Genomic DNA, 17,202 nt, shown 5'->3' with positions numbered 1-17,202 from the left:
CAAGAAGATGCTTGAGCAGCCTACACTCCAGCTGGAGAGAAGAGAATCTCATCCGTGGAGGAATCCTAACATACTCTCTCATCTGTGTACTTCCCACAGAATATTCCACCTTAAATGCAGGGGAGGTAGACTGTTTACAAAGTCTCCTGTCCTCTAAAACTTCGTATGATGAGATTCTGTCACTTCTGTCATCAAAAGGTGGAGTCTACTTGTCCTTCCCTTGAATCTATGCTGGCCTGTGACTTGCTTTGGCCAAGAGAATACGGGAATAATCGTTCTGCAAGAGGAAGTGCTTCCAGCTCTTGGCACACTGCCACGAGACTGCCATGCATAGGTCATGTGGATTGGAACCCAGGTGCCCCCAACTAAAGCCCAGCGGGGCCTTGTTCCCAGCTGATTCACCACCTGAGTGCAACCACAGGTAAGTCCAGCCCTAGAAGTGCCCAGTCAACCCACAAAATCAATGAAAAGTAATAAGCTGAGGTGGTTTTGAGCCACTAACTTTGGTGTTTTAATTTTTAATTTTTTTAATGTTAAGAACAGACCATTGAAACACATGCTTCAAGTTCTTCTCTCTCTCCTTACTTTCTCCTTGTATGATCTCATTAATCACAATTTCAGTTCTATTCCAGGAACACTCAAATCTCTGGCTGACTCCACCTGCCTTTTACATTCCAGACTCACGTCTTGAAACGACAGTAGGATGTCTCCAGCTTCCAGCCTCTCCTGGGTCGTAATTTCAGCACTTCCCAAACTGAAATCAAAGTGCCCTCAAAGCTGAACTCACTGTTTCCCCCATATTTCCATTGGCATCACCACCACCCTCCATGCATTCAGGCTTAAAACCAGCCCCTGTACAATATTATTCTGAGTCCAGTCAATTCTTCCTCCAAAACGCCTCTAACAGCCATTACTTCCCTTTTATTCCCCTATTACCATTTACATGGCAATAAAATTTGCAATACAGTAATTTTCTGTGTGGTATCCCTGCCCCACAGTCCACTCTATTATGGGTTAATATTTCCTAAAGTACAGTTGGGACCTTGTTCAACGCATCTCCCCCACCAAAGAGTTTCAACTGCTCCTTTTGAACTAAATTCACACTCCCCAGGACTTGCCCTTCCCTGGGCTTTTACTGGTTTGTCTGTCACTGGATAGACATCTGAGCACGTCTTTATCCTGCAGGAATGTTAACCCCGGAATGAAAGACAACCCGGGCCCCCTAGGCAGCCCTCGCCTTCGCAAACTCCGCATCCCCGCCACGCTGACTGCTCAATTTCTATCCGCCCGCTTTCTCCTTCGCGGCCAGGACTGCCCTTCCAGGAGGGCCGATTTCCCAAGTCCCAGCGCAAACACCTCCCTGAACCTCAAGTCCACACAGGGAAAACTACAGAGCGAGCCCGACCAGCCACGCCCACCCGGTCCCCCTTCGCCGGACGCCCGAGGACAGGGGCTCCCGTCCACACGGTCCAGCGCCCACCTGGTGCCCGGTCCGCGCGGCGGGTGCAGAATGCACCGAGGGCTCCCGCAGCCCAGCACACGCCCCCACCCACCCCCCGAGGTGGCCTCAGGCACCCCGGAGGCACTCGGCTGCCGCTCAATACGTACTCGTCCGACTACCGGTCAGTCCACCAAAAGCCCAAGCACCGCACTCAACGAAGACGTCACGGTCTCGCGAGCGCCAGCCTCCCAGCAGCCCCGAGGCCGAGTCTCCACAGCTCTTTCTTCCGCCCCACGGGCAGTCGAGTCTCGGCTTTTCTAGGATCGCGGTCCCGGCCTCTCTAGGATGGCGGCCGCGCTTCTCTCTGGTGCGCCGGGAGGACCCCGTCGCTCCTTCCGCCCCGCGCAGGCGCGTCCCGACGCCCCGCGCCCACCCTCCTCTCTGTAAATCTTTTCAATTAAAAACAAGACGGCAAAGGCAAAACTGCGACTGTTTAGGATCTTCTCAGGCTGCTGGTTAGACAGATAAATGAACAATTACAAAATAAGAAGGACAAGTTCTTAAAATTTAAGTATGCAGATTATAGAAACTCAAGTTGCATAGAGACTGTAAAATGAAAAGTGCACCGTCCCTAAGGTCAACCATTGTTAATATTTTGTGTGTGTGTTTTCCCAGGACGCCACCAGCCACATAGTAGCACTCAATAAATATTTGAGTGAATATGGACCTATAGGATCACCATAGGATTTTGCACCTCAGCTTTTTCTGTTAAGATAGCTGGGAGATCTTTCCATACCAGCTTATTGATTAACAGCTAAATAATATTCCATTGCATGGATGCACCATAATTTACCTAACTGTCCCTGTTTTATGTGTACATGTATACACATATGTGTGTGTGTGTATATGTAGGTGTGTGTGTGTGTGTGTGTGTGTGTGTATACAGTAAGTAATGGTGCAGAGAACATTCAGTATCTTTACATGCTTATAATCCCAGGTTAAATGCCACACATTGGAATTGATCTGTTAAAGAGCATGTGCTTTTAAAATTTGATATACAGATCTCCTGGTTAATTTTTAAGGGCACTGCTGTTTAAAGTAAAAGAAAAATCTAACAGAAAAATCCAGAAAAATGTGAACACGGCTGTTTACAAAATCAGAATTATAACTGACCAATTAACATATAAAAAGATGTTCAACTTTGACAGCAAAAATATTTGGTAAAACCACTTAAAAGGTACCAGCTTGGCAAATCAAAAGAGTAATTCCCAGGGTTGATGTGGGTATGAAAAATGTGGGCATTTTCACAGACTGCTAACACGAGGTGTAGATTAGTATAACCTTTCTGGAGGACCACCTGGCAAATGAATCAAAAGCCTTAGAAAATGTGCCTATCAGGTGCTTGGATAGCTCAGTGGGTTAAGCATCTCTTGATCTCAGCTCAGGTCTTGATCTGAGGGTGTCATTTCAAGCCCTGCATTGGGCTCTGTGCTGGGCATGAAGTCTACTTAAGAAAGAGGGGTGGGGGCGGGTTGGGGGTGGGGTGGGAAGGGAAGAGAAAGACAGAAAAGAAAAAAAGAAAAGATGCTTACCCCTTTGCCTCATTAAGTCCAGTTACAGGAATTGAACGAAGAAAAATAATTGTACAAGTGAGCAAAGCTGTATGTACAAGGATGTTCACTGAAAAGACTGTTTACGGCGACAGAATTATAAACTAAACGACTCACAATGGGAACATATATCATAGAATATTGTGCCACCTATATTAAAAGTTATCTTCCATGAAGACTTTTGGTTATCTGTTTGTCTTAATCAGGGATGTTTTTGTTCATTTGTGGGCAAGGTTCAGAAACCCAGTCAAACTAACTTAAAAGAAACATTTAACAGAAGGAAACAAGGGTATTCCCTGGACTCCAGGACCAGCTGGGAGCACAGTGGGCCTCAGAAGCTGAGAGCCAGACCTGCTTCTCCTGTCTCTGAGCCTTCATAGGATCCTAGCTTCAGGACTTGCCTTATTTCTTGCTGGGCTGGTTTGTTTCTATTTAGTTTTTATGTGATCATAAAAATGGTTCGAGCTCTAGATTAGTTTCTTATCCAAATGCCTAACAGAGACCAACCAGAATCTGATCCAGTATCAAACTTCTGGGGGTATCCAAATGACCACACCTGGCTTACAGGTCCCCTCTTGGTCCAATCCTCAGTGGTCAGAGGAGGATCACGTGGCAAGCTGCCAACTCAGGATTATGGCAGATCTGGACTAGAATGGACTGGGAAGATAAGCAAATTGATTGTACTTTTCTTTTACAAATAAAAATTGTTCATGATATTAAGTCCAGTGAGAAAAGTTAAGTGTTTCTATGCTTCAGTATCTCAAAATACATTATTAAGAGATTATATCTGGACCATGAACAGGATGATTTGCTTTCTTTATATTTTTCACAGTTTTTACAATTTATGTGAATTTCTATCATAAGTAAACATGAGTTAATTTATTAAGAATTTATGAAGATACAACATGGACAATTATGATATATTAAAAATCGAGCAGAGGGGCGCCTGGGTGGCTCAGTGGGTTGAGCGTCCAACTCTTGATTTCGGCTCAGGTCATAATCTCATGGTTGATGAGTTCAAGCTCCACATCAGTCACCATGCTGACAGCACGGAGCCTGCTTGGGATTCTCTCACTCTGTCTCAAAATAAATAAACTTTAAAAAATACAAAAATTAAATTGAGCAGAAACTATCAATACTAATCACAATTAGTTTGTACATATATACACATACACACACACTGAATAGTGATTATTTTGATAGGTGAAAAGGTGATTTATTTTTCCCTTTCCTATTATTTCATGCTAGTTTTATAACAGCACATTTATTAATAACATTATGTTTTTTAAACCAGAAAGTGAGCAGGAAACGAAGACACACAAGGACTTTCATTCCACTACTGTTTGAATATTACAGGATACTATCCCAACAGAAATGCTGATCGGTAGAATTTGTTTTTCAGATTTGTTTTAGAGAGCTGTAATACAGCTCATACTTTCTGGGTTCCTGCAGTCTAAACAGACTTCCAACTTTGCTTTAAGAGTGTCTAAGATGTGTTACATTGTGGGGTGCCTGGGTGGTTCAGTGGGTAAGCGTCCAACTTCAGCTCATGCCATGATCTCATGGTTTGTGAGTTTGAGCCCCGCATGAGGCTCTGTGCTGACAGCTCAGAGCCTGGAGCCTGCTTCGGATTCTGTGTCTCCCTCTCTGTTTCTCCCCCACTCGTTCTCTCTCTCTCTCTCTCAAAAATAAATAAACATTAAAAAAAAATTTTAAAGATGTGTTGCATTGTAAGCAAAACTTTCATCAATACCTGTTATAGCATCTGCCCTTTGTTCAATGTTTCTGTATTTAATTTTTAAAAATTTTTAAATGTTTATTTCATTTTTGAGAGCACGCGTGTGAATCAGGGAAGGGCAGAGAGAGAGGGAGACAGAGGATACCAAACAGGCTCCATGTTGACAGCAGAGAGCCCAATACGGGGCTCGAACCCACGAATCGTTTGATCATCACCTGAGCTGAAGTCAGACACTTAACCGACTGAGCCACCCAGGCGCCCAATGCTTCTGTAATTTTCAAGAATAGATGAGGAAAGCAGATTATTAAAAGATACCTGTATTGGGCACCTGGGTGGCTCAGTCAGCTGAGCGTCCAACTCTTGGTCTCGGCTCGGGTCATGATCCCGAGGTCATGGGATGAAGCCCCGGTTCGGCTCCATGCTCAGTGTGGGATTCTCTCTCTCTTCCTCTGCCCCTCTCCCCAGCTTGCTCTCTAAAACAAATCTGAAAAACAAATAAAAAATAAAATCTACCTGTATTCTACATTCGTGTCTAGGCGGTTATGGGTGTGCCCCGGGGGTACCTATGAGAACACCATTTTTCCCCTGGGACCGTGAGAGGAATGAGCTCATTTCAGATGCCAGTGAATTTAGAACCTTTATAAATTTATACTGCGTGTACTACAGTATCACCAGAAAAAAATGCAGAAATAAAATTTCCAGATATTTAAGGGTAGATCATTCTTCATACTTCATACATTCTTGTCATTGTCACTGCTTTTTCATGGGAATAATGACGACATTCTCTGTTCTTTCCTTCTTAAACTGAACAGAATCAAACAGACTTAAACCAGGACATGGAGCTGAATGCTTACGTACTAACCTCAGCACAGCCCTCAAAACACACAGGGGAACACCCCTGATATCAACTCCATTTTACCCATAAAGGCAGAGAAAAAGACTTCCTGAGGGATGGCACAGGATTGTGTTTCCATGAAATACCAAAGTGCCTGAAAAGTTGCACTGTTTTTGGGGTGCCTGGGTAGCTTGGTCAGTTGGGCATCCAACTTGGGCTCAGGTCATGATCTCATGGCACATGAGTTAAAGCCCTGCATCAAGCTCTGTGCTGCCAGCTCAGAGCCTGGAGCCTGCTTCAGATTCTGTGTCTCCCTGTCTCTCTGCTCCTCCCCTGCTCACACTGTGTCACTCTCTCTCTCTCAAAAATAAACATTAAGGGGTGCCTGGGTGGCTCAGTCGGTTAAGTGGCCAACTTCGGCTCAGGTCACGATCTTGCGGTCTGAGAGTTTGAGCCCCGTGTCGGGCTCTGTGCTGATGGCTCACTGCCTGGAGCCTGCTTCTGTTTCTGTGTCTCCCTCTCTCTCTGCCCCTCACCATTCACACTTTGTCTCTCTCTGCCTTTCAAAAATGAATAAATGTTAAAAAAATAAAAATAAACATTAAAAAAATTTCTTTAACAAAAAAAAGTTGCACTGCTTTGGGGTCCCTGTGTGGCTCAGTCAGTTAAGCGTCTGACTCTTGGTCATTCAGGTCACAGTCTCATGGTTCATGAGCTCAAGCCCCATGTCCGGCTCTGCACTGCTTGGGATTCTCTCTGCCCCTCCTCTGCACATGCTCTCTCTCTCTCTCAAAATATAAATAAATTTTTAAAACGTTGCACTGCTTCTCCTACAGATTCTGTCCTCCCCCAGGACATGGTACGTGTCCCCCAGGACATTGCTCTCAGTCGGCCTGCATACAGCCGGATGCAGGACGAAAGGAAGTGGGTCAAAGACTGCCAAATGCCTGTTCCGGCCTTCATGCTACCCTTTCTTCTTAGTGACAGAAGGCTGATTTTCAGCTGGGCACCCTGCAACCCAGAACAAGACACTCTCCAGACTCCCTTTCCTAAGTTTTGGCGTGCGACATATGTACTTACAGGACGCTTTTTGCAGAAGGCTGGCTTAACTGCGAGGGATCTGGTGTCCCACCTGTCTGCATCTTGCATGGGATGACTGGAGCTTCGGCACCACCCAGGACCATGTGACCACCTCAAGGGCCGATGGTGTGCACTAGCATGTTGGAACAGAAAAGCAGAGGGAGGGTCCCTAGCGGTGTCATGGAACCACTTTATCAGTCCTGGACTGCTTATCTCCAGATTATTCTGAGAGAAAAACAAGCTTTCATGAAATCACTCCTACTTTTTCCCCGTAATCTATGTGCAGCTGAACTAGATAGATCCTCAGCCACACACAAGGCCTCGCTCCTGTGGCAGACTAAGAAGTCTTTCCCAGACACTACACCCTAAGCAGCTACTGCCGATCAGCACGCAGTGACGATGCTTCATGAGTGGACTCCCTGAAGCTTACTATTCTTAGCATTTCCGTGACATTTTGGTATTCACAGTACAAAGATCATGATCTCCTCCCAGCTGACTTTACGGTTCGCTTCCAAAGAATTCCAGAACAAGCAACATTTTAAAACTGCATTATCAGGGCGCCTGGGTGGCTCAGTCGGTTAAGCGCAAGACTTCAGCTCAGGTCACGATCTCACGGTTCGTGTGTTCGAGCCCCATGTCGGGCTCTGTGCCGACAGCTCAGAGCCTGGAGCCTGCTTTGCATTCTCTGTTTCCCTCTCTCTCTGCCCCTCCCCTGCTCACGCGCTGTCTCTCTCTCTCAAAAACAAACATTAAAAAAATTTTTTTTAACTGCATCATCAGTATTAAAGGAAAAGTCTAATTTCTTTCCCCATTTCCTAAACAGTGTCTACGGAGGACCCACTTTCCTGACACTGAAGTTTGTATCAAGACAGTTACTACCTGGATTCACTCAGCACTGTTCATTCACATGACTTATAAAATCTCTCCCACAGTTTAACCTGGATTTCTAACCTGAATGAGTGAAGTATTGTAGCAAGACTAGGGGTGGGAAATAGTAAAATTAGATCATCTTTGCTTTCTAAAATGCTTCTGCAGATGGTGGGGGGGGGGGGATGCCAGTAGGGGGTGATTAGTAAAACCACTGGGGGAAAATGTCCACCATTCAACCTGCACTTTAAGACACCTTTAAGAGTGGTATATTTCCAATTGTCATTAGCTTTATTTTTTTTTTTTTTAATTTTTTTTTTTTCAACGTTTATTTATTTTTGGGACAGAGAGAGACAGAGCATGAATGGGGGAGGGGCAGAGAGAGAGGGAGACACAGAATCAGAAACAGGCTCCAGGCTCTGAGCCATCAGCCCAGAGCCCGACGCGGGGCTCGAACTCACGGACCGCGAGATCGTGACCTGGCTGAAGTCGGACGCCCAACCGACTGCGCCACCCAGGCGCCCCATGTCATTAGCTTTATTTTACAGGCATTGTTGCTGCACCAGATGTAAAATTATCAACCTGCTCTTGTTCCGTTTAAGCCTATAAATCTGTGGATATGTGACTTGCTGCTGACTTCAAAGCCCTAACTCAATCATGAGGCTCTCTACTACCTGGAGATGCACAATCAAGCATTTACCATGTTAAAGGCTCAGAGAAGTCCTGCAGTAAAGAATGCTCTTGTTCCCATGGTACCCTCTAGGGTCAGAGATCTATGGGCCAAGGCTGAGCACAAGTGGATGCGCACAGCCTCCCGTGTGGCCCCCCACCCCCCCGAGTTCTGTGAGGCTAGAATTGGCCGCAGTGACTCTTCCTGACGTGCTGTTTGCTTGTCGACATCCTGTCTGTGATGGTCTCCGCAGAGAGGACGCCCGTCAAGCCGTACTGTCTTTGTGGTGATATCTCTGATGCTGAAAAAGCCCCGACCTCTGCCTGAAGGCTTCTCCGCATTTGTTACACTCATAGGGTTTTTCTTCCTTGTGGATCCTCACGTGCTGAGCCAGGTGGGAGTTGAGGCGGAAGGCTTTCTGGCAAATGTCACACTTGAACGGCTTCTCTCCGGTGTGAATCCTATGGTGTCGAATGAGGTCTGAAGTCAGACTGAAGGCTTTCCCACACTCATTACAGCGATGGCTTCCGGAGTGGCTGTGGGTCCTCTGGTGGTGGGTGAGGAGAAGGGCCTGGCTGAAGGTTTTCCCACACTCCTGGCACTCGCAGGGCTCCTCCTGACTGTGGATTCTCTGGTGCCGGTTGAGGTGGGAGCTGCGTCGGAAGGTCTTCCCACAGTGGATGCACAGGTAAGGCTTCTCTCCAGTGTGGATCCGGAGGTGTTCCAAGAGGCCTGTGTTCTGGCTAAAGACCTTCCCGCACTCTTTGCACTGGTAAGGCTTCTCGCCAAGATGGATCTTCTGGTGTCTGACAAGGTGTGAACTCCTCTGAAAGGCTTTCCCACACTCGTGACACTGATGACCTTTCTCTCGAGAGCGGGTTTTCTGACGTCCAGTAAGACCAGTACTGTGACACGCCGCAGACTCACAGAGCTTCCCTCGCGTGTGCGCGCCTTCGTGTGTGACCAGGTCCGAGTGGCGGGTGAAGCCCTCCCCACATTCTGAGCATTTATACTCGGGCTTCTCCTTGGGCTCGACCCGCTGCCTTTCCAAGTGAGATTCCTCAGAACGAGGCTCTACGGCTTCAGATACTTTCCTGGCTGATTCCACTCCTCCACAAGAGTCTGTCTCTGCAAATACCTTCCCGTTCTCAACCCTGGTCTTCTCACCTGAAACATTAAACATATATCACCAATTACTTGGTTTTTGATGCTTTGGGAAAGGAACTTGCATTTAGGAGGAATAAATTTAAATTTTTTTTTTTTAACGTTTATTCATTTTTGAGACAGAGAGAGACAGAGCATGAATGGGGGAAGGTCAGAGAGAGAGGGAGACACAGAATCTGAAACAGGCTCCAGGCTCTGAGCCGTCAGCACAGAGCCTGACGCAGGGCTCGAACTCACGGACCACGAGATCATGACCTGAGCCGAAGTCGGACGCCCAACCGACGGAGCCACCCAGGCGCCCCTAGGAGGAATAAATTTAAAGCAAGCCGTGTATGCTGGTAGAAATGCTGTGGTTGTGTGTGTCTGCACAGGACATACGTGCAAGGGGACACAAGAAACTGTTAACGGTGGCTGCTCGGGGGAGGATGGGGATTGTGGTAGGAGGCAGCTTATTCCCATTGGTTTGAACTTTATATGTGATATACACAGCACACAGTTAGCAAACAAGGAAACAGTCTTTTTTTTTTTTTTTTTTTCCCAACGTTTATTTATTTTTGGGACAGAGAGAGACAGAGCATGAACGGGGGAGGGGCAGAGAGAGAGGGAGACACAGAATCAGAAACAGGCTCCAGGCTCTGAGCCATCAGCCCAGAGCCCGACGCGGGGCTCGAACTCACAGACCGCGAGATCGTGACCTGGCTGAAGTCGGACACTTAACCGACTGCGCCACCCAGGCGCCCCAAGGAAACAGTCTTAAAAGGCCTGCCTATACGTTCTTCAAAATGGTTTGTCAGCTGGAGTATAAAAAAATGAGGTCAGGGCACCTGGGTGGCTCAGTTGGTTGAGCGTCCAGGTCATGATCTCTCAGTTCATGAGTTCGAACCCCGCATCGAGCTTTGTGCTGACAGCTCAGAGCCTGGAACCTGCTTCAGATTCTGGGTCTCCCTCTCTCCGCCCCTCCCTGCTCACGGTCTCTCTCCCTCCCCCTCTCTCTCTCAAAAATAAATAAACATTTAAAAAAAATTTTTTTTAAAGTGAGGTCAACTGAGGACCTTGGGGCTCACAAGGGAAAGCACCAGAAATGAAGAAATGTGGACACAATGCCCACTGTATCACTGTTTAGCTGTGTAATCTTAGAAAGGTGATTTAAACCCTCTGGGCTCAGTGTCCTCCAATGAATCAAAACCACTGGACCACAAGACCTTGAGGGTGACATGAAGTTGACAAAAGTGTCTTGGACTTTCCCGATACCCTTGGACAGCAGCAGCTGCCTTCCTGTGCAGTTCAACAAGACAGGGGACCTCGGGGCTGGGATAATTAGCTCACGTTTCTGGTACGTGAAAGACCGTAAGCAATGTCTGCCGATAACATCTAAGCTCAGGCCCGCAGGCACAGGCGGGTGAAGAGGACAGGAGTGAGAACAAAGATGCAAAGCGAGAACGACAGGCAGGAGCCATTGTAAGCAGCAGGAATAACCAGCCAATGCGAGTTCATCAGTGGGGGCCACAGAAAGCAGCAGGCAGTGTAAGGTGAGAGCATGCGAGGGTCAGTGTGATGTGGACGACTGGTAAGGAGCCGCCAGAGACCGCGGGTCCCGTGTGGGGCAGGAAGATTCAGCGGGACAAGCCACTTTGTGTGTGTGGGCCCTCTGCAGCAGGGAGGCCACCCACAGGGGAGGGAGGGGTTACAGGAAGACAGGAGCGATCCTTTACCAGCCATGATATAACGACATAAGCACTAAACAGAGGGGAATGTCTTGAAACCAGAAAATAACTTGAACTTTGAGTGTAAAATAGCATTTTCAACAGACCCAGAGAGCAAGGAACAGCGTCAAGGATCTACTGTGACTGCATTTACTTGTCGCATTTCAAATAGTGCCCATCATGGATGACAGGGCCTAAATTCATTTCCGCAAGGCTGTTCACAACAGTCAGGCCCCTCTCTTTCAGCTACTTTGCTCAGCAAATTTCCATTAGGCGGACCTTTGAACAGACTCAGAAATTGAACAGGGGAGGTGGAAAGAAGGTAAGAGAAGGTTTAGAATCACAATCAGCCATTCATCAAACATTTACTGAGGGTCTGTTCGACCCAGGAGCCATAGCAGACTCAGGAAACAAAACAATGTCCTGCCCTTTTCTGGCAGGAGGAAAAAAGACATGAACCAGCAACGATACGACGTGGTCAAATGGGAGAAATCTTGGAGCTCTAGGAACACAGGTCCTTTTCCCCAGAAAAGTCGTCCAGGTTTGGGGGACCTTGGGAAGGTTGAGAAAGGGAGGTCTAAGGCCCTGAAGGATGAGTACAAATTAGGGAAAGCGAGGACAAATTACTCCAGACAGAAGAAACGTGGCAGGAGAAACTCAGAGGAGACAAACAGCAAGGAGCAAGTGGGAAACAGAATGTAGCTCAGCATGAAGGGGACCCACGGTGTGATAGGGTCACAGGGGGAAAGACAGTCCTGATTTGTCCAGGACTCAGGGGACATGCAGTGTGATGGGGCCACGGGGGCACAGACCATCCTCATTCGTCCAGGACTAAGGGGACCCGTGGTGTGAGGGGGCCACAGGGGAACGGACTCAGGGGTTTCCCAGGACACGGAACCGTCAGTGCTAAAAGTCTCAAGCAAACTGGTAAAGTCAAGCTCATAGATGTGAGGCTGAGAAGGCAATAGACACCACTACCAGGGAGGCCTCTCTCACTGCCTGCTGGAAGTCATGCAGGTGGTAGGTTTCTTCTTGGTTTTATTTCTTCCTTTTGATCATGGAATTTTTCAAATGATAAAAAAAACACATGTAGAAAGAATAGCATAACTCAGCTCACTGAAGGGTTTTAGGGACGGGAACAGCGTTAATGAATCTAACAGTGTAAATGACGGAGAAGGAGCAGGAGGTAAGAATCCCAGCGAAGCACTGAGATGACACAAGTAGCAGGAAGCAGGATTGTAAGGCCAGACAGAGGGGGAGAAACGTAAGCAACAGAAACAAGAAAGGCGGATTTCAATGACGAAGACAATACAGTAGAGTAAAAACTAACCTAGGTGACATTTGGAAATAAAAGTGATAATCATACAGTAATTTGAAGGAGACAAGAAAAAATGAGCAATGGAGCACGGGCTGGGTGAGAAACCAGCCGTCCTTTCTTTATTCACCCCTGCAGTGAAGGAGGGAAGGAGAAGGCCAGGGCAGGAGAAGTCCTGTTTCGGCTGAACACAAACACCATGGAAAGGATGGGGGGAAATGTGGGGGGACGAGAGTCCTCCAGTCCTGACTGTGGCAGCGACTGCACCACGGACCGTCTTCCTGTCTGAGGAGACAAACGGACCAAACTCTCAGAGTGAACTCCACCACGTGGACACCACACCTCGACGGAGCCACCTCAAGACAAACACGACAGCGGGGCCTCGGAAGGGACGCCGATGCCCACCTCTCGCCCGCCCCGAGACGCCGCTGCTTCCTACCCTTGTCTCCTTCAGGCTCCAGAACGTCACGCTCCGGCTGGGCGCGCTGCCCCCGCACTGCTTCCACCGGGGCTGCCGCCCCCGCCAGCATCGTCTGCTCTTCAGCCTGGCCTGGGTCCTAGGGACATGCGGGGACATGCGGGGACAGTTAGGGACCTGTGGGCTGAGGAGGGAAGTGCTGTTCAGAGAGACACTCCCACGTGAGAAGGAGGAGGAGAAAGCCCAGGGGACAAAGAAGAGGCTGGGGAAGCAGCACCGCCGGTCCCTCCCAGGGGACAGCAGGTGACGCCGTGGGACGAGCCAATGGCTCTGAGCACCGGACAGCAAAGAACCCGAACAGGAGCTCTGCAGGCCCTCCCCGGGTGCCCAGCTCATGCCCTCGCCTCCGGCCCCAGGTCCCAACTCCTGCTTTCCTGCAAAAGGGCGCATCTGGTCCTCACCGCCTGCTTTCCTGCGTCTCCAAGCTCTGGCTGCAAATCCTCCAGAACCACCACCACCTCGTCCCCGCTCTCCGGACGGTGCTCCCGCACCCGAGCCTGGAGCTCGGCGGGCAGGATGGTCAGGAACTGCTCCAGCACCAGCAGCTCCAGGATCTGCTCCTTGCTGTGCGTCTCGGGCCGCAGCCACTGGCGGCACAGCTCGCGGAGCCGGCGCAGCGCCTCGCGGGGCCCTGTGGTCTCCTCATAGCGCAACTGCCTGAACTGTTTGCACAACGGCTCCCGCCCCAGGCCTGTGCCGTCTCCCGGCGGCCGGACTCCCTGTTCCCCAGTAGAGTGGGGATCCCCCTTCATGGTCCGAAGCACCTCCCTCTTCAGATTCAGAGGAGCTGGGGAACGGGCGCCGAGCGGCGCTGTCGCCATCCCCAGTGTCCGCGTGTCTGCTCTCTCTGCCTCAGAAAACTTCCTTTTGATGGTCTCCTCCTGAAAATGTAAAACCAAGAGTCACGGAAACAATAACAGTAGTAGGAACAGTAATAACAACAGCAACACGCCTTGGTTGGGCTTATACATTTGCAATAATCGCTATCAAATTTTCTTTCTCTGAAACAACCATTCCTAAAAATGGAACACACATACAGAATGAGAAAACTCTGTTCTACGGAAGATTGCCGGCTGACAGAGCAGGAAAAATCACCATTTTGCAGCTTGACGAAATAACCAACTGAATCAAGGACCACATGGGCAAAGGCACTGGGCAAAAGAACTGGGTGAAAGGGCATTCTCACGGTCTCAAAGAATCATCATGCTAACTGTGTATTAATTATAAAGGGAAATAAATGGAGATGTCTGGCAGCCACAAACCTAATCAAATGATCAAGCCTGGCAACAACAACAGACAACTACTGACCTTCTGCCTTATCACTTATGCAGCATTTTCACTAAATATTTAACATGAATCTAATAATGAGGAGACTTTCTGATAAATCCCAAAGGAAGCTTATCAAAAAAAGACACGGACTCCTCAAAACAGTCGATTTCACAAAAATAAAAAGTATTGTTCTGGATTACACAGACATCTAAATGAATTGTGAAAAATGGCTCCTGGGTTTAAAAAGAGCTAACCAGTTAGGCTCCAAATACAGCTTGCTGTTATACAGTCCAGGATGTGTGCATGGTAAGTCCCAGCTAACACATACATATATGTTTTTTTCTTTTGGTCAAAAAATGGACCTAAGATACAAAAAGTCAAATCCAGAGCACCTGGGTGGCTCAGTCGGTTAAGTGTCCGACTTTGGCTTTAGGTCATGATTCCCCAGTCCGTGGGTTCGAGCCCCACTTCTCGCTCTGTGCTGACAGCTCAGAGCCTGGAGCCTGCTTCGGATTCTGTGTCTCCTTCTCTCTCTGCCCCTCCCCCACTTGAATTCGGTCTCTTTCTCTCTCAAAAAAAAAAAAATTAAAATTTTCTTATGACTAGTGAACTTTCAGTTCCTCAGACTTTCAATGCTCTCCTGTTCCTGGGTCCTCCCACGTCTTACTCCTTCCTGGAACACTCCTCACCATCCAATTTTCTCATTTGTGCCCACACACCCTTCATGTCTCAGCATCATGAAACAATAAGCCAGCACAACTGTTGCATGTACTTTTTTAAATTTTTTAATGTTTTACTTATTTGGGGGACAGACAGAGACAGAGCATGAGCAGAGGAGGGGCAGAGAGAGAGGGAGACAGAATCCGAAGCAGGCTCCAGCCTCTGAGCTGTCAGCATAGAGCCCGACGCGGGGCTTGAACTTACGAACCGCGAGATCAGGACCTGAGCCGGTCAGACGCTTAGCCGGCTGAGCCACCCAGGCGCCCCATAACTGTTGTATGTACTTTACGGAAGTTATGCATCTAATCCTCACACAACTGCATCAAGACACGAGTGCAAATTTCACTCTACAGAGCCAGGTACCGGGACACGGACAGCTAAATAACTGACGCAAGGTCCCAAAGCTCAAGCTCAGATCTTTCCTTCAGTAGCTCTTGCAGCCGCAGGCCAAACCCTTGGGCTGATCGTTGCCTTCTTTCTCACAATGCACATCTGCTCCAACAGCAAAGCCTGCTGGCTCCACCTTCCGGGTAGGTCAGCAATCTGGCCGCTACTGACCACTTTTCTGGTTCAAGAGCCCCTCGGGTCTCATCTCATCGTGAGTCCCCAACTACAGATGCCCCCCAAAACCTCCACACCACCCCGCACACTGAGCCCCGCCCACGGTGGCCTGGGGGCCTGGCTACTCCTCCGGTGCGTCAAGCAGGCGGTTCCCTCTGCCTGAAAGCTCGTCCCCCAAAGGCCACATCGGTCTCACCGTGTCCTTCAGGTTTCTGCTCCAGTACCAGCCTCCGAGGCTTACCTTCGATAGGGATTTAAAACTGCGCTCAGGGGACGACGCCTGTGCAGCCGACGCTGTGCCCAGTTCAGCGGACATCTCCCGCCCGGCTCCTTCGTCGCCGAGCGTTTCCCTGCACCCGGGGCCCCACCGCCCCCCAGTCTCGGCCGCAGGCCCTCCGGAGCCCCAGCACTGACGCTACGCACCCGACAGCTGACGAGCAGGCGCAGCCACGCTCCCTCCGGCACCGTCTGCGCTACGCGCCGAGCGCCAACACCCGCTCCCCGGCGCGACGTCGCTTCCGCTCTAGGCACGCGGAGGACCGCGGCTCGATGGTGCCCGGTCAACCCGCCCTACCGCGGTGTGCAGGTGCGCGCGCGGGCTTTTCTCTTTTTTAAGCCGGACTTAATTTCCTTCAAATAAAAACAGGCTAGCCCAGTTCAGTGTTTCCCTGACGAGCCGCCGTTTCCACTTTGCTGCTTCATAAATTAAACACGGTCACATACTTTTCCATTTCTCCCCGATTTAAACAGTCGTTAAACACAATGGCAAAAAAAAAAAAAAAAAAAAGGTCAACGCATGGGGTTTTTCCCCTTTTTTCATAGTAGCAAAGATCTGAAGATTAAATTGAACAATGAAAATGTATTCGAACTGGAGTATTTAAGGTAATGAAATTTAAGTCTATTACTGTAAAAGGATAATCTACAATACTTTGCAACAAATGTAGGTTTCAGGGGAAAAAGCATTAGATATCACTTTACCAAAAATTCTACAGAAGAATACAGAATATTCCCTCTTGTTCATTTTACCAAAAACTGTATTTAGAGTCTTTGCGTGAGATAAGTCCTTTTAAAGATCTAAATAAACGTCTGATTAATTAATAGTTTTGAAAAAGCATTAAATATCATACTAATCATTGTTTTATGACAGGTAATTTATTCAGTGTCTTCAGCATTGAAATGATCAGAAGAAAAGAAAAAACAAAAAACACCTTTCATTGTGACAAGGAGAGTTACCCTTTCCTCCTTGGGTGCCAGAAGCTTGGAAGTATCTTTTAAAGTAGCAATGAAACACGTTCACTTTAAACTTCCTAAGGCAAACAAATCCAATGAATGCAAATATTTTACTAATTAGCACTTAACAAATTTCTTGAACAGAAAACTCATGTCTGATTTTCTCTCTTTCTAAAGAAGGGCTTATATATTTTACACCAATTATATAAGGGATAACTATAAAATTTAATTTAAAAAGGAAGTAAATAGGAGTGCCTGGGTAGCTCAGTCACTTGAGAGCCCAGCTCTTGATTTCAGCTCAGATCATGGTCTCACGGTTTGTGGGATCAAGTCCCATGTCACGCTCTGTGCTGGCAGCATGGAGCCTCCTTGTGATTCTCTCTCTCCCTCTGTCTCTCTGCCCCTCCCCCTCTCATATTCTCTCAATAAATAAATAAATAAACAAACAAACAAATAAATAAAAGTTTTAAAAAAGGAAGTAAAGATCTTAATTCATTTACTGCCCCTTTCAAACTCCCTAC

At 48.0% G+C, this 17,202-nt stretch overlaps 2 protein-coding genes across 3 annotated transcripts in view; both read right to left on the bottom strand.

The window, feature by feature from the left end:
* PGBD1 (piggyBac transposable element derived 1) overlaps positions 1 to 1,704 on the bottom strand; it is a 28,875-nt gene extending 27,171 nt beyond the window's left edge. Inside the window, exon 1 of one of the 2 annotated variants that reach the window (XM_047102014.1) lies at positions 1,609 to 1,704. The gene's annotated coding sequence lies outside the window, so the exon portion shown is untranslated. The other variant, XM_047102015.1, reaches the window with a different exon arrangement.
* Positions 1,705 to 8,090: 6,386 nt separating this feature from the next.
* On the bottom strand, positions 8,091 to 15,844 carry ZSCAN26 (zinc finger and SCAN domain containing 26). The gene is made up of 4 exons (XM_047102028.1): positions 15,693 to 15,844; positions 13,303 to 13,782; positions 12,863 to 12,980; positions 8,091 to 9,408 (listed from the first exon to the last, which is right to left on the bottom strand). Exons 1-4 carry the CDS (start codon positions 15,765 to 15,767, stop codon positions 8,507 to 8,509), a joined length of 1,575 nt encoding a protein of 524 aa, XP_046957984.1. The 5' UTR covers positions 15,768 to 15,844; the 3' UTR covers positions 8,091 to 8,506.
* Positions 15,845 to 17,202: the final 1,358 nt, after the last annotated feature.

The sequence above is a fragment of the Lynx rufus genome, unplaced genomic scaffold (genome assembly GCF_022079265.1).
Source record: "Lynx rufus isolate CCGP_SWC_20201006 ecotype Redwood Valley unplaced genomic scaffold, mLynRuf1.p SCAF_6, whole genome shotgun sequence".
In the NCBI taxonomy this organism is placed as follows: Eukaryota; Metazoa; Chordata; class Mammalia; order Carnivora; family Felidae; genus Lynx; species Lynx rufus.
The sequence above is the reverse complement of the archived record's forward strand: the minus strand, read 5'-3'. Positions and strand labels throughout refer to the sequence as shown.